General features: G+C 39.8%; 1 protein-coding gene across 6 annotated transcripts in view; it reads left to right on the forward strand.

The window, feature by feature from the left end:
* Positions 1 to 26233, forward strand: part of afdna (afadin, adherens junction formation factor a) — a 216550-nt gene that overhangs the window by 70159 nt on the left and 120158 nt on the right. For all 6 annotated transcript variants that reach the window (XM_063056597.1, XM_063056601.1, XM_063056602.1 and 3 more), the window contains exons 7-11: positions 7162 to 7273; positions 9191 to 9364; positions 16246 to 16340; positions 19014 to 19273; positions 24747 to 24828. In XM_063056597.1, coding sequence (XP_062912667.1) covers positions 7162 to 7273; positions 9191 to 9364; positions 16246 to 16340; positions 19014 to 19273; positions 24747 to 24828 — 723 coding nt within the window. The remainder of the gene's footprint in view (positions 1 to 7161; positions 7274 to 9190; positions 9365 to 16245; positions 16341 to 19013; positions 19274 to 24746; positions 24829 to 26233) is intronic.

Genomic DNA, 26233 nt, shown 5'->3' on the forward strand with positions numbered 1-26233 from the left:
TTTCATTCGGAAAATATTTGAATGTTTTTACACAATCATGAAATCAGCCCTTAGTAGTTCGAAATGTGTTTAACAATGAGGTTAGACAGCATCATTGGATGTTTACTTGGATTTTTGAAGTTCAAAGTAAATTGATTAGATTGAGGATATGCAGTCCTCTTTTATTGTCATTTAGTAATGCATGCATTAAGAAATGATACAATGTTCCTCCAGTGTGATATCACAGAAACGCAAGACAGACCAAGACTGAAAAACTGACAAAAACCACATAATTATAACATATAGTTACAACAGTGCAAACAATACCATAATTTGATAGAGAGCAGACCATGGGCACGGTAAAGAAAAAGTCTCAAAGTCTCTCGAAAGTCCCATTATCTCACGCAGACAGTAGAAGGAAGAAAACTCTCCCTGCTGTGAGCTTCCAGCACCGCAAACTTGCCGATGCAGCATCCTGGAAGCACCGGACCACAGTCCGACTCTGAGTCCGTCTAAAAACTTCGAGCCTCCGACACTGAGCACCATCTCTGCCGAGCGCTTCGACCCCATCCCCGACCGCCAACAGCAGGCAAAGCCGAGGATTTGGAGCCTTCCCCTCCGGAGATTCTCGATCGCACAGTAGCAGCGGCAGCGAACTGGGCATTTCAGAAGTTTCTCCAGATGTTCCTCCGTGCTTCTCACGTCCATCTCCCATCAAATCAGAACTGTGCACGGCAACCTACTTACAAGTACCGATATCATTCACTGGAGAGGCCACGCGTGCTGCGTCGCGCCGCCATCTTCTCCTCCGAATATTATTATGTATATATTCCCATGTACTACTTTGAAATTCATTTTCTTAAAGGCATAGGGAAAAAATGCATTAGAATTTTACAAAAAAAAGTACGTAAACAAAGACTGACAAAGAACCCATATGTTATATGAAGATGAACTGCAAATAAATGCGAACATGAATTGTAAGTTGTCCAGGAAAGTGAGTCTGCAGGTTGTAGAATTACTTCAAAGTTGAGTTGAATGAAGTTATCTATGCCAGTTCAGGAGTCTGATGTTTGCAGGGTAATATCTGTTCCTGAACCTGGTGGAGTAGGACCTAAAGCTTCTGTACCTCCTGCCCAGTGGTGGTAGTAAGAAGAGACCTGGATGGTGAGCAGGGGTGATCTATGGGTACTGCTTTCTCATTGGCAGCACTCTGTGTAAATGTGCTCAGTGGTAGAAAGGGCTCTTTCTGTACCAGGTGTTTCCATACCAGGCCGCGGTGCAACCCGGTAGGATGCTCTCCACTGCATCTAAAGAAGTTTATCAAAGTTTTAGTTGATATGCTAAATTTATGCAAACTTCTAAGAAAGTAAAGGTGTTGATGTGCCTCTTTTGTGCTTGTATGTGCTGGTACCAAGACAGATCCTCTGATATGTTGACAGCAAGAAATTTAAAATTAAACCTCTGCAACTCTTGTCCTAATGAGGATTGACTCATGAACCTGGAGCATCTTCCTCCTGTAGTCAGTAATCAGCTCTTTAGTTTCGCCAATGTTGAATGAGAGGTGGTTGTGGCACCACTCAACCAAGTATAAAGTGAGTGGAACAGGGGGCTTAAGCACACAACCCTGTGATGCTCCTGTACTGATGGTGAATGTGGAGATTTGTTGCCAATCTGTACCAACTGGGATCTGCCAGTGAAGAAATCAAGGATTCAGTTGCCCAGGAAAGTACCAAGTCCCAGGTTTTAGAGCATTGTGATTAATTTTGAGTGTTGAATGCTGACCAATGCATCTTCATTGTTCAAGTGTTCCAGAGCTGAGTGAATGTTCAACGAAATGGCATCTGCTGTTGACCTTTTGTGATGGTAGGCATTTGGAGCAAATTCGGGTTGCTTCTCAGGCCATAGTTGATATGCTTCATGACCAGTCTCTTGAAGCACTTCGTTATAGTGGATCTAAGTGCTGCTGGGCAATGGTCATTGAGACAGGTTACCGCATTCTTCTTGGGCACTGGTACGACTGATGCCTGGTTACCTCAGACTGTTGGTGAGGTTGAAGATGTCTGTAAATACTCCAAAAGGCCTTCAATATGCTGCAAACAATGCTACAAAACAAGATCAGAACCAGTGATGTTAGAGGCAAGGTAGTAACATGGATAGAGGTTGGTTGAAAGGCAGAAAATTGGTGATAGATAGGATCTTTCTAGGATGGCTGCTGGTGGGTGACTAGTTGAGTTCTGCAGAGTTCAGACCACAACTTTTCACTTTTATTCATTAATGATCTGGATGAAGGACCGATGGCGCTGTGGTCGGGTTTGTCGGTGATAGCAAGATGAGTGAGGGAATGTAGCCTTGCGGAGATGGGTAGTCTGCAGAAGAATTTGGACAGGTTAGAGCAGCAGACAAGTGTTAGATAACATAAGAAATAGGAGCAGGAGTAGGCCATCTGGCACATTGAGGTTGCTGCGCCATTCAATAAGATCATGGCTGATCTGGCCATGGAATGCCAGTTTAGAGATATTGGGTTAGATAATTTTGTGGGAAGATTAGAGTGTAAATTATTTGTTAAATGGAGTGTGTGAATTCAGGAATCTGGGGAGTATAGAGTACTAGATCAGGATTCTCTGAAGGCTAACTTGAGGTTATAAAAAAGGCAAATGTAGTGTTCACACCCATTTAGAGCGGACCAGAATATAAAGGTAATGATGTACAGATGAGGCGTTATTTTCATTTAGCTATTGCTGCTCATACCATAGGCCTTATTTCTCAAACAATGCCAAAGTATTTTTATCTAGGTATTTTTCTCAACTGTGTGTTCTGAGAAAGTAAAATGGAAATGAGAGACAAAAAGGCCAAGAGAGATGCCCAAACACTATTTGTGTGAATGCTGTGTGATTTACTGCACCAGGCAATCACCTGTTGGTAAGAAATAACAGATTGTAACTGCATACAATTATAAACCTTCAACCAGATTCTCATTTTCCCTATATGCTGATTTGTCACCACCTTTGATCAGGCCAATAACACTGGTGATGTCAGAAAACTGAAATATGCCGTTAGAGCTGTACTTCGCCTCATAGACATGAGTAGAATAGAACGCTAAGCACACAGCCTTGTGGTGCACCTGTTCTGATGGCAATTATGGAAGAGATGTTGCCTAAGTGTACTGACTGGTGTCCACAAGTGAGGGATTGGAGGATCCAGTTGCACAAGGAGGTTTCAAGGCCTGGGTCTTGGAGCTTAGTCATTAGTTTCGAGGAGATTATAATGTTGAATGCTGAGCTGTAGTCAATGAAGAGTATCCTGATATATGTATCTTCACTGTCCAGGTGCTCTAGTGCTGAGTGAAGAGCCAATAAAGTTCAGAAGGATAAGTGGATGGGATCTCATTGCAACCTACTGGATACTGAAAGTGGACATGTAGAGGATGTTTTCTTGGTAGGACAGTCAAGGGTTGAGGGCACTGCCTTGAAATAGAACTGAGATCAGGACAAATTTCTTCAGCATGAGGGTGGTGAATCTGTGGAATTAGTTGTCACAAAGGGCCGTGGAAGCCAGTCTTTGAATATATTTAAGGCAGAAATTGATACAGTTGAAACCCCTTTTTACTGGGCGTGTCTGGAAATGTGGCTTGTTAGCCCTTTGCTAACAGCCACTGGACTCCAGCAAGAAACCCACCTTTCTCAGGCAATGTATGTCCAGTGTGTATACAACTTTGGTCCTGCCAAATCTGTGAGGATGGGATGTCTTGTCCGCCCAAACACTATTTGTGTGAATGCGGTGTGATTTACTGCACCAGGCAATCACCTGTTGGTAAGAAATAACAGATTGTAACTGCATACAATTATAAAGAAGTATATGTAAGAATGTTAACTTAAGCAACCAGTTACTAAAGGAAAGAAGAAAAAAAGCAAATAGGGCCCATTAGACTTAAACAGTCACGTGCGTGGTAGAGCTCACATCTTTCAGAGGCCGTTGTTTTCTTTATCCACACTACACCTTCTGAATATCGCTCAAAATCCATCTCGAACAAATGGGTTCTCCCATGGGAGTATTAGTCCTTCCTTGAAACCATTCATTTGCACAAGTCACCTTGTGCAACAGAGACAGCATCCTCAGCCATCTTTCCTCTTGTCTTCTGCCAGCTCCCACCAACAAAGACCTCTCTACCCAGAGTTCTCTAAAACCTTCTCCCAATTCTAGCATTTTGATTCCTTGACATCCCATTCCTAAGTTGAACAAAGGCCCTTATCTCAGCTCAAACCCAAACAGGCTCAAAGCAGAACAGATTGCTCTTACAGAACTGTTAAATGAAATACCTACAGCATAGCAGTAAAAATCTTAATCAGGATGTTACACAGTCATGATTGTTTGGAGGGTTTAGGGTTATCAGGTAAAAGTTTAATTGTCATTCAGCTATATAAAATAATATGGCTGAAGTCCCTTGAATGTTATAGCTTGTACGTTTATAGATTGGTGCATGGATGTTGTCCTGGAGCTGCTGCTCTGCATGAACAAGCCTGTAGCAGTTCTTCACATCATGCAGTGCAGCACTGGGAGTTGACGGTCCCCAACCCAGTACGGAATTCAGTATCTCCTTCAGCCTCAACAGGTGACCCCCAAAGCATAAGGGCCTGGTCTGCAGCACAACAGGTCATGCAGCTCCCCCGCTGTTAATTTCTTCAATGAGTCAGTTACCAATAGTCAGCAGGGTCTTGCAATCACAACAGAAATGTTCAAGACAATCACCTGCACTGTCTGTTGGACCTCTATCTTCTTGCTTGGGTGGCTGAAGCAAACTGCAATACAGTGTGCAGCAAGTCTAGCTCCACCACTATTGAGCAATTCGCTATTGGGGTGGGCCTGTAGTACATGATGTTCTTGATAAACAACAGTGTCTTGTTATTGTAAAGGACAAACAAATGCACCTTTGGTTGCACCCTGAAAGGCCGTGCGTCCAAAAAGCCACTATCTTACCAGAAAAGTTTGGTGGATTGAATGGCAGAGCAGGCTCAATGGGCAGAATTGTCTAATCCTGCTGCTATATTCTTATCGTCTTTTGTTCATTTTGACTGAGTTTAAAAGAAAAAAAAAAATCCCCATCCTAAAGGCGGTAAAACTTTCAAATACGATTGGCTTTGACCATAATATTTGAACGCAGATCTAATTGAATCTTCAGGATAATCAAAATGTAGTTAGATAATATTTTTCGGTAGGAATTAAGTCGCTTAATTCTGTGTTTCACATTCAAATTCTGTTAAGTTTTACTAGGCAAACTAAATGCCATAGTGTGTATTTGGACACTATACCATCATGAGTATGGTAAGAATATTGAACTGACTTTCACAGAACTTGAAACAGTTTTTTTTTTGACGTAACTTCCGCCACCTCCAACGGGATCCCACCACTAAGCACATCTTCCCCTCCCCCCCCTCTGCATTCCGCAGGGATCGCTCCCTACGCAACTCCCTTGTCCATTCGTCCCCCCCATCCCTCCCCACTGATCTCCCTCCTGGCACTTATCCGTGTAAGCGGAACAAGTGCTACACATGCCCTTACACTTCCTCCCTTACCACCATTCAGGGCCCCAAACAGTCCCTCCAGGTGAGGCAACACTTCACCTGTGAGTCGACTGGGGTGATATACTGCGTCCGGTGGTCCCGATGTGGCCTTTTATATATTGACGAGACCCGACGCAGACTGGGAGACGGCTTTGCTGAACATCTACGCTCTGTCCGCCAGAGAAAGCAGGATCTCCCAGTGGCCACACATTTTAATTCCACATCCCATTCCCATTCTGACATGTCTATCCACGGCCTCCTCTACTGTAAAGATGAAGCCACACTCAGGTTGGAGGAACAACACCTTATATTCTGTCTGGGTAGCCTCCAACCTGATGGCATGAACATCGACTTCTCTAACTTCCGCTAAGGCCCCACCTCCCCCTCGTACCCCATCTGTTACTTATTTTTATGCACACATTCTTTCTCTCACTCTCCTTTTTCTCCCTCTGTCCCTCTGAATATACCTCTTGCCCATCCTCTGGGTCCCCCCCCCACTTGTCTTTCTTCCCGGACCTCCTGTCCCATGATCCTCTCGTATCCCCTTTTGATACCTATCACCTGTCCAGCTCTTGGCTCTATCCCTCCCCCTCCTGTCTTCTCCTATCATTTTGGATCTCCCCCTCCCACTCCAACTTTCAAATCCCTTACTCACTCTTCCTTCAGTTAGTCCTGACGAAGGATCTTGGCCTGAAACGTCGACTGCACCTCTTCCTACAGATGCTGCCTGGCCTGCTGCGTTCACCAGCAACTTTGATGTGTGTTGCTTGAATTTCCAGCATCTGCAGAATTCCTGTTGTTTCAGTTTTTTTTAAATTGAGCATTTTAAAAAGAAACTGGAGGGTTATGCTGAGAGTTAGAGTGAAGGGTGAATTATGTTTTATATTCTATGTAATCTCTCGTGACCTTTACATTAATCATGTTGGTGGCTACCCAGTGTTAGCCATTATCTTTTACCAAAACTGAAAGTTTTCCTCATCTGTCCATTTTTTGACGTGGCAGTCATAAGGCAAATTCATGTGATTTATTGCTAATGCTATTATAGAATGAGGGATTTAAGCTATTAAACCAATTGGTTCTTTAGGCAAATGCAAATTGTAACATTTTTGTGGAAGAATAGGGAACTCTTCTGTTGTTAAGGCACGCATTCTTCAATTAGCATAAAAACACAATAAAGCCCATCTTGTTTGTTGGATGTTGTAATTGCATGTTAACTTGGTGCCAACACTTGAAGGTAATTCATCCATAAGTTCTGTGAAATGTTTTGTAGCAGCAAAAGATGTGATTCATTATTTTCTGATGATTTTTTTTGTATTTATCTAGTACTTTTAGAACATGGAACATTACAGCATAATACAGGCTCTGTGGCCAATGATATTGCGTCAGCTTTTTAACCTTACTCTAAAATAAATCTAACTCTTCCTTGTTATGTAGCCCTCCAGTTTCTTGCACTAACCACACTGTGCATTCTTGGTTTCATTTTATTCTCTAAGCTAATTATTTCATTAAATACTAAGTGCATTGTCTCAACTTAAAGTTAGGAAGTATAAATTTTCATTTTTTGGTAGGCATTGCTGAATATTGACTTTAAATGATTTGGTTGTTTCAAACTTTTCTTACGTAGGTAGTATTGCCACCTGGTGCACAGCACTCTGATGACAAAGGTGCTAAAGAGACTCTTCTTGAGGATGATGAATGTCCACTGCAGATTTTTAGAGATTGGCCAAGTGACAAAGGTGAGCACCATATATTTACACTGAAGGAATGTCAAGGAAGCCAGGCTTTTAACAAGTTTAATTTTGTGTAGATGGATGTGCAATTTACACATGCTGGTAAAGTGAAATGAAGAATTTAGTCGAAATAGAGAAGTTCATCCCATTCATTGATCTTAAGTTTTACATGAAAATCTCACCATTGCTTTTTGTATTTGCCACATTTCTGTCTCTTCACTTGGGTGTGTAGGGTGGAAATGTGCTTTGTTCAGGGGAAGTAGAATGGGCTCATAAACCTTTTATGTAAGGATGAGCTCTTGTATCCTGAGACAGCATATACCTTTTCAGGCTACCATTGTACGTGGTGCTAAGGAATTAAGTTCTTGTGCTTTCTGGTCAAAAGTACTGCTTTAACAATTACAAGTTGTGATCAAACATGATACTATGATTTATAGGATCATGCACATTACAGAATAGGAATGACACTTCCATGCTGTGTGATGTCAAAGAAAATGTAAGGGATTTTATAAAAGGCTATTTAACTATATAGATCTAGCTGCAGCAGTTCTGTATTTCCTAGCTTTGTTCCTTGTTCTATGATATCTTGTTCTTACAAATAGCATGCTTTGAGCAGTTCTGATGAAAGCTCATTGAAAGATTGAGTAGCAAGGACATGTATCTTCAGTATCCCTAATTAAGAGCCCAGAAGCACCACCATTACTTCCTGAAGGATATAGCTGCCAGGCTGGATCTGTCACAGGTGATTAGTTAACCAAGAGGGGTAAACCTACCCAACCCCATCTTGTCAGTCTACCTTTTGCAGACGAACCTTATAGAATATTCTCTGCAGCTCCCATGTTCAAGGCACTTAACACCAAGCAGCTTTTTGACTAGTTGATTTCCAGCACATGGATGCAGTGTGTACCATCTACAATATGCGCATTATTACTTGCCATAGCTATTTGGGTAGTACCATCCATATCATATGACTATTATCAGTAAGCATGGGTAATCAAGTTTGGAGTGGCTGGATGCACTTCATATTCGCTGCTTGGCTTCACACACGACTTCTGGGGCTATCTGTGTGGAGTCTGCATAATTCCTCTGCTACCATGGGAGTTGTTCCATGTGAATGTTCCATTTATTTCTCATGCCCAAAAGACCTGCTGATTGTTGGCTAGAATAAAATTGCAACTCTGTAGATGGGTAGTAGGAAAATCAAGCTGTGCTGATCGGTTGGTTACAAGGTTGTAAAATTAACCTTGTTGAAAGCATGATTTACTGGGCACTAGAAATGGTTACAGGAAGATGAGTGGGACAGTGGGATTGATGAGCTTGCTTTGAAAAAGGGATTAGGTTGTGGGCTCCATGACCAAGTATGAAATATTTTAAAATTAATCTTCAGGTTTTTATTTCAATTAAATCAGTTTCAATGGACATTTAAGAATACTAACCCTTGACAGTAGTTGGTTGAATCGATCAGAGCTAATCCATCCTGCAGGTTTAAAGGATCAACAACCTTAAATGTTGATGTTGGTTGTGCTTAGTTAAATGATGCTAATTTTGCTGGAGAGGGTAGGGTAATTTGTGTTCATAAAATAACTTTAATGTTTTTCACACTGCTGTGTCATGTCTGAAGTGTTTGACTGCTGCTTTTAATGGAGTTCTCTGATCCATCATTTCTGCATATGTAGACAAAGCTGTTGGCCTGTCTTTGTATTTTCTTGAGAATGCTAACAAATGGCTTCTGTAGTTATTTTACTGGGCAAAGGAAGTGACTCTATGCTGTTTATTTAAGCCTATTAAAAATCTATAAACTATTTTCCTGTATTCAGACCCGTGGTTTCCTGGCTTCATTGTTCATTCATAATGTACACGAATCAAAGCTGATTCTAATTGTGGGTTGACAAGTAATCATTGCAACATTTTGTTTTAAAACAGGTACTTTAGTTTTCCAATTAAAGAAAAGACCATTTGACCATATCCCAAAGAATGCAAGGAAACAAAAGGAAATAGATGGCAGACCATCAAAAGGAAAAGAAAGGAATGATAGTTCAGTCTATGGATCATCATTACCGCCTGAGAAACTGCCATATCTTGTTGAGTTGAGTCCTGGTAAGAGTTGTATAATGTTTTCAAAGGTTCCTTTGTATAGTTGAACGCAAGTCCTATCTAATTCTTAGCTTGCCAACTGATTTATTTTTTTCCGTCTATACCTTAGTTTCTTGCATAGCTGAAAGATTCTGATGTAGCCAATCCTTTGCTTTGGGCTCTAACTCAAATGCTTGTATAATTCATTAATTTGTCTAATAGTGTTTTTGTTGCGAACATTTTATAATGTTACCATTACTGTAGGTATTAATGCTTCATTTGTTTTTTCTCAGCAGTTCCACAATTGTTTACAAAGAATTATAAAATGTGCAGTGTTAAATTGCAGTACTATGTGGTTCAACATAGCCTAATCATTTTATGTTGAACCACATATTGCATCTCTCCTTAATGTTGCATAACCTGCTTTTGTGTTGAAGTTTTAATGACTTAATAAGTTCAGAAGTCATGAAATTTGTTGTTTTGTAGCAGCAGTGTAAGACTAAAATGACAGGAAGTCAGTACAAAAGATAAATAATGAGTTAATATCCATGAGTTCATGGACCATTCAGCAATCTGATAGCGGAGGAGAAGCTGTTCTTAAAATGTTGAGTGTGGGTCTTCAGGCTCCTATACCACCTCTCTATTGGTATTAACGTAAAGAGGGCATATCCTGGGTGATGAGGGTCTTTAATGATCGATGCTGCCTTCATGAAACACTGCTTCTTGAAGCTGCGCGCAATGCAGGGAAGGCATGATGGAGCTGGCTGAGTCTACAACTCTGCGGCCTCTTGTGATACTGTGCGTTATCAGGATGTGATACGTCCAGTCAGAATGCACCATACATCTACAAAAATTTGCAAAATTGCTGATCAATTATTACGTATTTTAACTGTTTGAGCTATCGGTATCATTATTTTAAGATTGTTTAGTTTGTGAAACTTATGTGCATGTTTTTATTCAGTGTTTATTCAGGTGGATTAGCAGAAGCAGGTTTATGTGAACATGGAAAAAGCGTTTTCATCAAAGAAATCTTTAGAATCAGGACAGAAATGTACATGTTCTATGACGTAGAATCATTTTAACCACACATTCAGACATGGCCACACAGATTCTTGTCTTCCTCAACCACCCTCCCTTTATGCCATGTTCCCAGTCCACTCTCCCCATGTTCTGGTTTGTTCCTATTCCCTCCAAAATACAGCTGACCACCACTTGTTCTCTCTCCTAGTGCATGGCATAAACACTAAGTTTTAATCTCTTGAACTAAACCATAATTATCTTAAGTGACATTATGAACATATGTTGCTTCTTTTAGTGTTTTTGTAGGTTTCTTCTCAGATCTGATAGTTTCTTAATCCCATTTAGAATTTTATTCTCCAAATAATATGTAACTTTGTTCATGTTATCTGAAAATGTAACAAAATTCATGCTCATCAACATTGGGAGTCATTTAACTATTATATGGCCATTCTGCAAATTTATTTGTACTTGTAATCTTTCTTAGTGTCAGCTTCCTGAAAACTGACAACCCCAAACGTTTGATTGTGCTTCTTCCTAGCTATTCGCTGCACTTGGGTTTTATATCTATTACTTTATGGGTTCCTCTATTAAATTATGCTGATATTAGCTCATGTGGTTCCTTAAATGTCTCCTGTAATCTGTGACTCTGCAACTCGTGTCTGTCTTCAATTTCTTACTCAGCTTTTGATTCTTACTCCAACGTTAAATGATTTCACTTCTGGTTCTGATTTGTAACTGCTATTGCTTATTTGTATTTGGATACAGGTTAAATGCTGAATGCACACTTTTGTATGCAAATCTAGAAGTTCCTCAGTGACTGAAATTATGAGTAAAATTGCAGAATCAGGATCAGATTTAATATCACCGGCAGACGCCAGCTCCGTCCTGCCTTCCGTGCATTGTGGACATCTTCAAGAGGCAGTGCCTCATGAAGGCAGTACATAGTAATAAAAACTATAAATTACAATAATGTGTAAAAAAAAATAAAAAAATTAATAAAAAGTGCAATAAAGGGGGAAAATTACTAAGGAAGTGTTCATGGGTTCATTGTCCATTCAGAAATCTGTTTGAAGAGGGGAAGAAACAGTTCCTGAAGTATTGAGTTTGTGTCTACAGGCTCCTGTACGTTTTTGATTGTAGCAATGAGAAGAGGGCATGTCCTCTTCTCATTAAAAGAATGCTGCAATGAATGGCATAAAAGTACCTTTCCAGATCCAGTAACTGCCATGGAAACAGATTAACTATCAGTTGAAGTGATTAAAAGTTTCTTCATGACAGCTGTGAAGGCCAAGTCATTGGATATATTTAAAGGGGATGTTGATAGATTCTTGATTAGTAAGGGCTTCATAGGTTATAGGGAGAAGGTAGGAGAATGAGGATAATAAATCAGCCATGATGAAATGGCTGAACAGACTCAATGTGTTGAATGACCTTATTCTATTCATATGTCTTATAATTGTGAAACCCCTGGTTTCTTTGGGCTGTGTAAGTCCAGGGAATACACACTCCGGTCCCGTCAAGTCCATGAGATTGGGACGGCTCTCCCACCCCAAACCCCAGTTTGTGTGGATGCTTTGTAATTTGCTACCCTGTTACAACTCGGTGCCAAGAAATAACAGACAGCACATTGAATATGATTGACAGAATTATATTGATGGATGTTAACTAAAGGGTTAGTAAAGAAAAGAGGGGAAAAAAAACAAAAAGGGCCGATTATAATTAAACAGTCAAATGTGCACAAGTTGGAGCTCAACTTTTGCAGAAGTCATATTCACTGATCCTCACTAGACCTCAGCACCTTACTCCATCCAATCATGGTCCCCCACCGGGTTGAATCCTATAGCTGGTTCTCTCCAGTGTCTTCTCTCCATCTCCCACTGAAAAAAGACCCCAGCTCACACTGGTGTCAGGGAAACAGCAAAAAAAAATAGCTCCCCTTATTGGATGGTTGGCTCATATTCCAAAGCACCTGTTATCTCTAACCATAACCCAAACACTGCTTCTGCAGGAAGACCATTATGTTATCAGTGAAACCTCTTCCGGGGAGTTACAGTGGTATGGTCTAAGAAGGTGGCACGCAACTTGGGGACCCTTCGGTTAGTGGTTGGGGTCCATGGTAGTAAAAAGATTGGGAACTTTTGTCTAAGAAATGAGAAGCATATGGGTATTAAAACATCCGTCTTCATTGAGGATACTATCAATGTAATAAGAATGGAAACTGTACTGGGGAAAGCAGGACCAGATTCAAATTGGATAAAAGAATTGCTGAAAATCTTTTGGTATTCATGCAGCAAAGTCATCTAGTCTGGATGAGATCCATCCTGTATGCATTTTTCTAATCCAAGGGTACCTTGGGAACATTTAATTACAGTAGAATATATAACAGTATAGTATTTAGAGTACAGAATCAGGCCATTTACTGCAGCATCTTGCTGGCTTTTATTTTCCTATGGTACCTCCTGCTACCATCTTCAGTTAATCAAAATAGTATATTCTTTAAGCACTTCTGTGCTTTTATGAGCCTCTTCTACTCCTTATAGTTGTGTGTTCACACTTCTTCACTTTCTGGGTAAAGAAACTTCTAACTTCTGAATTTCTTATTAGGCATAGCAGTATAGTGGTTGGCGTAAAGCCATTACAGCACCAGTGATCGTTGGTGGGGATTCAGTTCCTGCCATTGCCTGTAAGTTGTCCCTGTGACTCCAGGTGCTCTTGTTTCCTCCTACATTCCAGACTTGCGGTTAGGATTAGTGTGTTGTGGGCATGCAGTGTTGGCACCAAGTGGATGGCAACACTTATGGACTGCTGAGCACAATCTTCACTGATTTGATTTAATGCAAATGATGCATTTCACTATGTTTGGATGTGCATGTGACAAATAAAACTCGTCTTTCATGTTGGTCTCCCTGCAAGTTGTACATATGTTATCATGCCCCTTTCTCAAGAAATGAATATGGGGCTATTAAATCTTTACTGATAAATATGTTTAAAACTATAAAGACCACATCTGTTTTAATACTCCAAGTGATCCAACTAAAATTCTGCATAAGCCTAACATTGCTTTTATGATATTTGTTAAAGAATGTGCATATAAGAATTCAGAGTTCTGTGATAAAAATCAAAAGATGCAGTAGTGATCCTCTGCTACTCTCTGCTTCAATAGTGTAGTTGTAATGTCGTTGATGCATACTCAATAACCTACCTGCTACCCTGTGTGACAAGTTTAAGGACTAAGAGTCTTGGGTGGTTCACTTTCTTTCACTTCTAGGAACTGTTAGTCTTGTTTGTAACTGCTTCAGACTGTGGCCATGAATTTGCTTCAGATATATTGTAGGAACATGTGGCGAATTTATAGTAGCTATAAATTTCTAGGCTATCTACTTATCAAACAGATGTTAGACTATAAAAGATAATTATTGTTCTGTTTTCCAGCATTTTTTCCCTTTGGTAATAGAGCTTTTAATAGTATTAGAAGTAGGGTTTGCAGATTTGGGGTAGATTCCACCGCATAAGGAAGTGTTATATAGATTAAAGGAGGTGGATACGATAGCTTTTAAATTTGGGGCGATACCTAGAACACATAAATCAGAGCTTAATTTACAGAAAGTGGAATATGTTATCCAAAATTAAGTTGAGGCTAAGTCGACTGTAAATTTTGGGGCTTGGTGTATGGGGTTAGGAATGTGGCTTTGGTTGATTAAAGATAGACTAAATTTATTTATCCCATGTACATTGAAAACATAGTGAAATACATCATTTGCATCAAATCAAACCATTGAGTATTGTTGTGCCAGTCTTGCCATGTTTCTGGTGCCAACATAGCGTGCTCACAACTTACTAACCCTTAACTACATGTCTTTGGACTGTGGGAGGAAACCGGAATATCCAGATGAAGCCCATGCAGTCATGGGAAAACTGCACGAACTTCTTACAGACAGCAGTGAGAATTGAAACCCGATCGAGGGTGGCTGGTTCTGTAAAGTAATGCACTAAACATGAAGCTACCGTGCTGCCCTAACAGAGCTACGTGGCATTAGTTGTGCAAATGAGAGTAGTCAAGAGCAATATAGGCCTTTTGACTAATGGTAATAAAATAAATGGAAATAGTAAGAAAAACCTCAATGAATAAATGAAACTGGAAAATTACCAGCATGTTGAATTATATTGGCGCAGATACTTGCAGCAGAGAAAGATGTTCAGTCTGGAAGAATAAGTGACATCCTGGGCATAAGTGTTTTTCATTGTAGGATTTTAAAAGGGAAACATCAAAAGTGACTTAGTATTTGGAAACCTTCGTGCTAAATCAGGAAATTGTGGATGTCAGCAAATAATTAAAAATAAACATGGAAACAAGGGAATCCTTAACTGTATAGGCTAATGTGGTGTTGGGTAATTATTGAGTAACTGATAGGTCAGGTCACTCATCTGAATGCTACTGGTACCATGTAACCCAGTACTATCTGTCGCATGGTCGGGTGGTCGGCAACTAAGCCGGCTCCCCCACCAGGCCTGCCTGGTGAGGAGGGTGGCTAGACACCCTGCAGAACGAAAAACAAGACCTGTCCAAGGGTGAATGAACCCTCTCGTAGGGTCAATGGTCATCAGCAAACACGTGCCGTGGAGCATGGAAAGGGCATCCCTTGCATCAAAGCTTGGTCTGGCCATTCACGGCAACAGAACTTCTCCCAGCCGTCTTGGACCCCACCATGCCGCTGGATCCGGGTGGGGATGTCGAGAGGGTGGGTCTGGACCTGTGCAAACCCCCACTCACCTAAAATCCATTCACGCACACACTGTTCCTTTCTGAGGAGTGGGATCAACCCCACTAATTGACACCAAGGAGCCATCCTCATCCTATGGGATGGATAGCCAGAGAGGGAGAGAATAACTGAGCAGCTTGGAATTTTTACAGCTAATCAGTGTCAGCATGGATTTAAAAAAAAGGTTGTGCTTGGTAAAATGGCTTGGTTCCTCTTCTCCCCCCTCCCCCCCAAACCACCCCAAGAACTGGCTTTCAATGAGGTGAATATATAGTCTGTGTGAACAGACTTCAAGAATTAAACTGAATTTGAAACTGGAATTAAATCAGATAATTAACTATGTTAGGGATTGGTTCAGCAGCATAGGAGGGAGTGGAGATAACAGGCAGATACTCAAATTAACAAGTTTTGATGGTGTCTAAGATCTATAAATTCTATATAATATTGCAAACTCTATAAAGTCACCAATGACACTACCCTTGTTGGCAGTATCTCAGATGGCAATAAAGAGACATATGAGAATGGGACAGATTGGCTGGTTGAGTGGTGTCACAATAACATCCTCACTCCATGTCAGCAAGGCCACATAATAGAGTAAACATGTTGTAAATCTGTATAAAGTTGTATGCAGATTGGTTGATTAAACAGTTTACAGGTACATAGCTGCAGTATGTACCTTCAACAGATGCTTTTGGGCAACTTGTCAAACTTGCCTTTTTTTTAATGATACACCTGCAAACCCTGTCTCTGAGAGCTTGGGCATGTCATCCTTTGCAAATCCACCTCCAAACTGTACATTTGGAAATACATAGCCTTTCCTTTATTGCTATTTGGCCTGAACCTTGAAATGACTGATTTGGGGAATATTTCCATCACAAGGATTGTAGCAGCTAAAATGCAGCTCAACACTGCCCTCTTAAGGCCAATCAGAAATGGGTAATGTCTGAATTTTTAAAAAGTTAATTCCAAACTCCATGCTTGCTATTTTTTCCTCAGTCATTTCATACCGAATTGCCAAAAATGTAATTTTAAAATTTAAATAGATGTAATTTTAAAATTTAAATAGATGAAGTAATTAAATAAACCAGATGCTCAAAGGCTAAACTATATTTATAAATGTTGCAGATGGTTCAGATTCCAGAGATAAGCCAAAACTCTATCGTTTACAGCTGAATGTTACTGATGTTGGAACTGAAAAGTCAGATGAGAACTCCATACAAGTAAGAATGAGTTTTCTGTGTCTTATGAAATAAAAGCAGTTTAAGGAAGACCTGGGGTCGGTATTTTAAATAGACCACATTTGGAACTGGGATATTCTAGCAGTGGAGGCAGTCAAAAAGAGATATTCAGTATGCTATTTCATGGCATGAGAGGTTTGTACTATTATAAGTGGCTAAGAGAATTGGATTTGTGCTCATAGTAGTTCAGAGGAATGCAGGTGATCTTATAGGTTCTAAGATGAATATGGTGAGATGTTCCCATATTAGAATTTCAAGTGAGGAATATAGTTTCAAGATGCAGTCAACAGAAACTATATTGGATCATTCAGAAAACAACACCATTAGCCATTGCGGCCTGAAAGGTAACGAGCTGGTGGTGATTGACACTGTGCAGGGTCATCTGATCACAGCCAGAGTGCAGATGGCATGAAGCTTGGTCTGGATTGTGTGAGAAGTTGTCATAGGTCACAATGGGACAAATGCAGGATGTAGAGCTAGGCTGGGAAGTGGCAGATGAAGTTCAATCCAGAAATGTGTGAAGTGATACACTTTGGAAGATCAAACTTAAAGACAAAGTACAGGGTTAATGGCAGGATTCTTAGCAATGTGGAGTTACAGAGCCATCTTGGCACCCATGTCCATAGATCCCTTGAAGTTGCCAATCAGGTTGATAATGGTTAGAGGCATATGTTGAGTTACCCTTCATTAGTTGGAGGATTGAGTTCAAGAGCCGTGAGGTAATTTTGCAGCTCTCAAAAATCTGGGTTAGACCACACATGGAGTAATGTGTTCATTTCTGGTTGTCTCCTTATAGGAAGGATGTGGAAGTTTCAGCATGTGTGCAGAGGAGATTTGCAAGATGCTGCTTGGACTAGAGAATATGTCTTATGAAGATGGGATGTGTGAGCTAGGGCTTTTCTCTCTGGAGCAAATAAGGATGAGAGGTGATTTGATAGAAGTGTACAAAATGAGAAGCATTAATAGAGTAGATAGCCAGACATTTTTACACAGTGAATAATTGGCTTATATGAGGAGGCATAATTTTAAGGTGTTTGGAGGAAAATATTGGGGTACGTCAGAGGTAAGTTTCTTTTTTACATAATGGTGATGTTAGAGGAGGATTTATATGCATTTGGAAAGGCATGGCCTAGTTTGAGACAGTCAGCATGACTTTGTGCAGAGCAGGTCATAACCTTAAAAATGATTACTTTGAGGAGATAACAGAGGTGCTTGATGCGGGTAAGGCAATGGACATGATCTACATCGATTCTACTTAGGAATTTGATAAGATCCTGCACGGTAGGTTGATACAGAAGATAAAGGTGCTTGAGAGCCAGAGTGAATTACAAGTTTAGATTCGCTCAGAGAAGTCAGTGGAGGGGTGTAAGGCTATTTTTCCGAGAAGTCCATGACCGCTGGTGTTCCACAAAGATCAGTGCTGGTACCCCTGAATAGCAGTGAATTATATGAAAATATAGCAAATTTGCAGATCAGTGCAGTTGTGGATAGGGACAGTGGCTGCCCTTAGCAAGTCCTTGGGTTGTGTTGGAATACTTTGTTAATGCAAACAACACATTTCACTGTATATTTCAATGTACTTGAGATAAGTTAATCTGAAACATCAAAGAATACCACTTAGTGATCTGGGCAGTGAAATATCAGATGGCGTTTTATCTGACAAGTCTGAGGTGTTGCACTTTGAGAGGTCAGATGAAAACTAAGTATATAGTTATTGGTGGATAAGGGATCTTAGGATTCAAGTCCATAGTTGTGCTGCAGCAATTGTAAACTTTTGTTAGACAAGCTTGCAGTATTGGTCACCCCATTGAACGATGTGAAAGGGTGCAGAAAAGCTTTACAAACATGCAGCCTGGATTAGAGAATATAACTACAAAGAAAAGTTGAACAAACTTAGATTCTTCTCCCTGTAGTGTCAGGTTGAGAGGAGATATGAAAAACGATTTTAAAGCTCAGAGGCATAGATAGGGTAAACCATCTTTTCCCCAGACGTCAAAACGCCAGAGGGCATTTTTATGGTTAGAGGGGTGACTTTTAAAGGAGACATGCTGTCTGGAATTTTTTACGAGGAGTAGTAGAAAAATCGGACAGTTTGGAGTTTGAGGCTTTGAGATGTTAATATGAAGAGAATGGAGGGATATGGATGATATGCAGGCGAAGGACTTTTAGTATAAATTGGCGTCATGATTGACACAACATTGTGGGCCGAATGGCCTGTCAGGTGTTGGTGCTATGTTAGAACTGAAGTCGATCAGCTATGATAATATTGAATAATGGGACAGGTTTTATATAGTCTTCTGGTTGTGCTTTATGTTCTTGGGCTAGATAATGATCAACTGTTGGATTTCAAATAAAAGGCTTTCCATTAAAATAGTTAAATTTCTTTCCCAGTTTTGCTCTTTTGAGAGAGTAGCTTGTTGGATATTGGACATACAAAACAAACTCAACCATTTTATTTGTTATGAATGACATTCTGCAACAGTATTGTCATATTGCTATATACAATATAGTTATTGCTTCTGAATGCATTTCATAATTATATTTTAAACATTTCAAATTTAAAAAAGTGATTTAATACATTTTTAATTGTAGATTTGTGATGAGGATTTAATTTTTTTGCATTTACAACAGCATTGATTAAAATTTGCTTTGTAGCTCTTTGGTCCGGGAATTCAGCCTCATCATTGCGATCTTACAAATATGGATGGAATAGTAACAGTTACTCCTCGCAGCTTTGATGCAGAAACCTACGTTGATGGCCAGCATATTACTGAGACTGTCATGTTGCAGAGTGGTATGAATATTCAGTTTGGGTCATCACATGTGTTCAAATTCGTGGATCCTAGTCAGAATCATATGGCCAAGAAACCTGTGGAGGCTGGACCTATGGTCAAGGGTCAGAAAATTAAATCTGGGTATGTTACTTTTACGTGTGGGGTGTGTGACCTGTGCTTTTTGTGAAGCTGTTAAAATCTAACATAAGTAATTTTAATTACTCAATTAATGTTAAAATGTTAAATGTTTAAAATGTATTGAATAGGTTTGACCTCGAGTGTTTTTCTGTATCAGAGCTAAGTAATATGCAGAATGGCATTCTAAAAGCTTATCTATTTTTACTTCAAAATTAAAACTTAAAAGGGGGATAATTTATTGTAGGTCAAGTCTCTTGACTGAAAATGGTCCTCAAATTCCCAGCCAATCTTGTTAATTCTTAATTGAAATTTGAAATATTTGTCTGGCATCTGAGTATGTTACATGACTGTTAATTACTGAGGGATGTTGTCTGTCTGTCTGTCTGTCTGTCCTACATCCAACAGCTGCGAGTCCAATGGAAAGCAGATTTTCAAAAGATTTTGTGCATAGAACATAGAATAGTACAGCACAGTACAGGCTCTTTGGCCCACAATGTTCTGCCGACCCTCAAACCCTGCCTCCCATAAAACCCCCCATGTTAAATTCCTCCATATACCTGTCTAGTAGTCTCTCAAATTTCACCAGTGTATCTGCCTCCACCACTGACTCAGGCAGTGCATTCCACGCACCAACCACTCTCTGAGTAAAAAACCTTGCTCTAATATCCCCTTTGAACTTCCCACCCCTTACCTTAAAGCCATGTCCTCTTGAATTGAACAGTGGTGCCCTGGGGAAGGGGCGCTGGCTATCCACTCTATCTGTTCCTCTTATTATCTTGTACACCTCTATCATGTCTCCTCTCATCCTCCTTCTCTCCAAAGAGTAAAGCCCTAGCTCCCTTAATCTCTGATCATAATGCATACTTTCTAAACCAGGCAGCATCCTGGTAAATCTCCTCTGTACCCTTTCCAATGCTTCCACATCCTTCCTATAGTGAGGCGACCAGAACTGGACACAGTACTCCAAGTGTGACCTAACCAGAGTTTTATAGAGCTGCATCATTACATCGCAACTCTTAAACTCTATCCCTCGACTTATGAAAGCTAACACCCCATAAACTTTCTTAGCTACCCTATCCACCTGTGAGGCAACTTTCAGGGATCTGTGGACATGTACCCCGAGATCCCTCTGCTCCTCCACACTACCAAGTATCCTGCCATTTACTTTGTACTCTGCCTTGGAGTTTGTCCTTCCAAAGTGTACCACCTCACATTTCTCTGGGTTGAATTCCATCTGTCACTTCTCAGCCCACTCCTGCATCTTATCAATGTCTCTCTGCAATCTTTGACAATCCTCTACACTATCTACAACACCACCAACCTTTGTGTCGTCTGTAAACTTGCCAACCCACCCTTCTACCCCCACATCCAGGTCGTTAATAAAAATCACGAAAAGTAGAGGTCCCAGAACAGATCCTTGTGGGACACCACTAGTCATAATCCTCCAATCTGAATGTATTCCCTCCACCACCACCCTCTGCCTTCTGCAGGCAAGCCAATTTTGAATCCACCTGGCCAAACTTCCCTGGATCCCATGCCTTCTAACTTTCTGAATAAGCCTACCGTGTGGAACCTTGTCAAATGCCTTTCTAAAATCCATATAGATCACATCCACTGCACTACCCTCATCTATGTGACTGGTCACCTCCTCAAAGAACTCTATCAGGCTTGTTAGACACGATCTGCCCTTCACAAAGCCATGCTGACTGTCCTTGATCAGACCATGATTCTCTAAATGCCTATAGATGCTATCTCTAAGAATCTTTTCCAACAGCTTTCCCACCACAGACGTAAGGCTCACTGGTCTATAATTACCCAGACTATCCCTACTACCTTTTTTTGAACAAGGGGACAACATTCGCCTCCTTCCAATCCTCTGGTACCATTCCCGTAGACAAAGAGGACATAAAGATCCTAGCCAAAGGCTCAGCAACCTCTTCTCTCGCCTCGTGGAGCAGCCTGGGGAATAGTCTGTCAGGCCCCGGGGACTCATCTGTCCTAATGTATTTTAACAACTCCAACACCTCCTCTCCCTTAATATCAACATGCTCCAGAACATCAACCTCACTCATATTGTCCTCACCATCATCAAGTTCCCTCTCATTGGTGAATACTGAAGAGAAGTATTCATTGAGGACCTCGCTCACTTCCACAGCCTCCAGGCACATCTTCCCACCTTCATCTCTAATCGGTCCTAACTTCACTCCTGTCATCCTTTTTTTCTTCACATAATTGAAGAATGCCTTGGGGTTTTCCTTTACCCTACTCGCCAAGGCCTTCTCATGCCCCCTTCTTGCTCTTCTCAGCCCCTTCTTAAGCTCCTTTCTTGCTTCCTTATATTCCTCAATAGACCCATCTGATCCTTGCTTCCTAAACCTAATGTATGCTGCCTTTTTCCACCTGACTAGATTTTCTACCTCACTTGTCACCCATGGTTCCTTCACCCTACCATTCTTTATCTTCCTCACCGGGACAAATTTATCCCTCACATCTCGCAAGAGATCTCTAAACATCAACCACAAGTCCATAGTACATTTCCCTGCAAAAACATCATCCCAGTTCACACCTGCAAGTTCTAGCCTTATAGCCTCATAATTTGCCTTTCCCCAATGAAAAATTTTCCTGTCCTCTCTGATTCTATCCTTTTCCATGATAATGCTAAAGGCCAGAGAGCGGTGGTCACTGTCCCCCAGATGCTCACCCACTGAGAGATCTGTGACCTGACCCGGTTCATTCTGATCTTGGGAATGGGACAGCTTGAAAGAACTAGAGAAAACCTGTTACCTTATAGATGCTGCTGATTGAGCTTGTACATGATATTCTCTCAGAGTTAATATTCACTAGATTTGAAAGTGTTTGGCATCTAATGGTCAGTATTGTGGAATGTGTGCGTGATACTAAGGTTACAGTCCATTTGGATGCAGCATAGTATATGTCTCATGAAAGGAAAAACTTGCAGTTTTTTTATACTATCTCTTCAGACTTTGATTTTGCACTTCAACATGACCTCAAACAAGTTTTAAGAGAATTTCTGACTACCCAGCACACCTTAAATAATTTGAGAACTATTCTTTCCTGTTTTTGGTATAGTGGCCAAAAATCAGATTTTGAGTATTACGTGAATTTTTAGTCAAAGGATTCAACAGGCATATTGTTGCTACCACTAGGGGGTGCAAAAGTCAGTTTCTTGAGTGAATTTCTTGAAATGACCTGCTTAAGTAGGACTAGTGGCATTTCTTTAAGCATGCCAGCCATTTGCTTTTGATACCTGTAGCTACACAAGCACAACATTCACTGCAATTGCAAATGTGTACTGTTAAAACCAAACTACTATTTCCCGGAGGCTTTTCAGAATTGTCACTATTTCTTCTGAGTTTATTTCTTTAAAAAAAAACGTGAACTACCATTATAATTCTCACTAATTTGGTTACATTTTTTCATTGCATACTGTGCACATAGGATGCATGTTATTTGACATGATCAGAATTTCATTCAATCAGTGTGCATTTAAAACGACAATTAGCACTTTTTTGTAAATATTCCTTTTCTCCATGCCTTTTTTTGTAAGTTTGGGTACCTTTTGAGGGCAGTCAATATAAGTTGCATCTTTTTCATGACTGCTACATTTAATACACTTGCTGCCTGGACTGCAGTGTTACATCTTCTTTCCCATATATATTGATTTCCTAACTAAACTATTTCAGTGCACTATATTAGTTGTTAAAGATAGTTGAGCTTATTGAAATGGTAAAAGTAACTTGCTGATAGCATGAGAATATGTGGATTGCCATTATACATTCAGTGGCCACTTTATTAGGTACACCTGTATACCTGCTTAGTAAATATCAACCAGCTAAGCAAATGGCAGCAATTCAGTTCATAAGAGTGCAAGCATGGTCAAGAGGTTCAGTTGTTCAGATCAAACCTCAGTGGGGAAGAAATATGAACTAAGTGATTGACCGTGGAATTAGTGCCAGACGGGGTGGTTTAATTATCTCAGAAACTGCTGATCTGGAATTTTCACATACAACAGTTTCTAGAATTGTTAATGAGGCCAGACTGGTTCAAGGTGGTGGGCAAGAAGGCAAAAGTAACTCTAGACAACTGTGATGTGCAGAAGAGCATTTTCTGAATGCACAAGATGTTGAACCTTGAAATGAATGGGCTACAGTAGCAGAATACCATGAACCTAAGTTAGTGGCTACTTTATTAGGCACAGGAAGTATCTAATAACGTGGCCATCAAGTAAATTTGGCCAGTCTGGTTAATGGTGACCTCTGAACTCCATATGAGTTCCTTCAGGTTCCTGTTGAAGAGTGTTAGAATGTTGACAGTGCAGGTTTTTGGATAAGATATTAAACTAAGGCCTTATTTGTCCTTTCTACATATAAGGCGCCTTGCTATTTTTAAAAGTTTATTGAGCTATATGTGTCCCTCAGTTGCCATCATTAATAAGCAATCAGGCATTATTGCATTTTAATTTACGGGTGCTGCCAGGACTCATGGCACATTCAATTTATGCTAAGCTGAACTCGGGGAACAATTTCAATCCAAACCTTTTCTCCTCCTTCATCTAATAACATAAAATCTTTCTCATTTAAATTTATACTTGGAGTTTTCCTAGCTTTCCCCCAATGCACTTTAATAGTTCTTTGCTCTCACCTCATACAAAATCTAGGTCTTTATTTTCCCCTAATGAGTATATTGTTGATAACTTGTATTTATAGAATTTGTAGACACTTGCTTTTATCCCATGGCTTATACAAAATTAGATGCAGTTTCTGATGTACTGAGGTAAGCATCAAGCAAAATTTGAAGTCTTTTGTGATTGCTTGGTTTCTTATATGCTGTACCCAATCTGTTCCAAAGGACCAAGTTATTTCACTGTGGCAGCATGAGCTAATCCAAAGACTGGATGGTGTCATTTGGTCAGTTTTGCAATAGTGACATATTCTTACACTTTCAGATAGTATTTGTAACGCTTACAAACTGTATGCATTTGTTAGTTTGGATGAAGTGTTACTGAGTGAAATGGAAACAAATTTTGGACAGGTGAAAGCTTTTAATGGTCTACTCACATTCTCATTTTGCTCATCTTGTGTTTGGCTAGTAATTGTGAATATTTACAACGATGTGAAAGGCAGTTCGTGAGAACAGTACACGGAACAACAAGAAAAATGAAGGTGGAAAAAGCAAATAGATGCAGTTCATTGTAATCTGGTCAATCTTTTTTGATTTTTTTTCATGATTTCATTGCTTATAAGCCATTGAATTTAGTAAACCAAATCTCTAACAAAGACTGTTTATTTAAAATGTAGAAAACTTGTGTAATCCCACTTATCTATGTAGTCTGTTACTTCTCAATCTTGTTGTGGTTTGTCTAGAGTGAGTTCCAATCTACTTTAATTAGAAAAATGTCACAATAGAGAATTAAATTTGACGAATGTTTCTAAATCTCACTGGCTATCATTTATAGGCAAGGGTCCAGAAGTGTCCAGGAAACTACGTTTGATATTGATGGAGACATTCACAGTGGTATAGGATTACCTATAAGCAAGGTATTTTAACTTCTTGGTTTTTGAAATTAAAATTAATGTTTAATGATTGAATTGTAGTGAAAATGAATAATGAACAGATTATTAAAAGAAAATTGGTCATGAAAATTTTCTGAACAATACATTGGAAACAAAGTAGGTATAAAAACCTTGAGTGTTTGCTGAGTATTAAATAATGAATGATCTGGTGTGTAACTGTGGAATTCCATGGTGTTCAATATTCCTGCAGCTGTTTGTTAACAAAACTTTATCAGAATCAGATTTAAAATTAACCAATGTTCTATTTTGCCTTTTTAAAAATCCTTCAAGTTTCCATATCCCCTTGCATACTCCTGTAAGGTCTAGCTTTGACTCTTGCTATAAACCCTAGATTTCCAACAGCAGAAATTCTTTCCATTCACTAAACCTATTACTTAAAACATTGAAAGCAGTGATTTAATCACTCACTCGTCTACATAATAGGAAACCAACACCAGGAATGTAAAGTTGTTCCTCGTACTCCTGGAATTCAAGTATCAATCCCAGTAAAATCCTGAAGCACTAAGTCCTCTGGCTTGAATACGTTCCTTCATCTGTAATGTCTTGAAGTGCTTTGAAGATTCTTGGTACTTCATCTCCAAGGTTTTCAACTTTTCAACCCCTTTCATTCTAATTCTGTAATGAAACGCTAATACTTGTTTGCCTTTTTGATATTTCATGAACTTATTCAACTTTTTAATGAATTACGTATAAAGTCCTAAGTGTACTTTTGAATTGATTCAGCCTATTCTGTACCATGAGCAACTTTAGCCAATGACTTCCCTTGAAGGATAAAATCAAATATCTTCTGCAAGTTCATTTTATTCCACATTTGCTGTCATCCCTGCTTTAGAGCTGAACAAACTTTTGTCTTCATGTTGATGAGGTCACTCATAGCCACTTCTGATGCTTCCAACAGGATGCCACCAAAGTGCTCTGCATTTTCATTTTTTTTGTTGCCTTGTTACCATTGCAATATCTTTAAACCATTTGGTAAATTATTTTTTGCCTTGTGTCCTATTAGAAATCTTCTTCTCTTTTTGCCTCTATACTATTTATACTTCTGAAAAGGTAAAACATTAAAATCTCTCCAGATGCTGCTTTACTTGCTGAATATTTCTAGCATTTTCTGTTTTCTACTTGTGATTATGAGCATGTTCAGTGTTTTATTTTTGACACTTGATTCCAGTAGTCAATTTATTATGGATTTTGATCTGATATTGAGTGCAGTAGCCTGGTGATTGATTGTTTTAAATACTGTTATGCTTTTTCAATACCAGTTTTCTAACAGAACTCCAAGATGGTATCCAAAAGATAGCATTCAACAGTGCAACACTCACACAAGAGTGCTTGAGAGCTATAGACTGAATGCACTGTGCAAGTGACCAAA

Source organism: Mobula hypostoma, chromosome 8, assembly GCF_963921235.1.
Source record: "Mobula hypostoma chromosome 8, sMobHyp1.1, whole genome shotgun sequence".
Lineage (NCBI taxonomy): Eukaryota > Metazoa > Chordata > Chondrichthyes > Myliobatiformes > Myliobatidae > Mobula > Mobula hypostoma.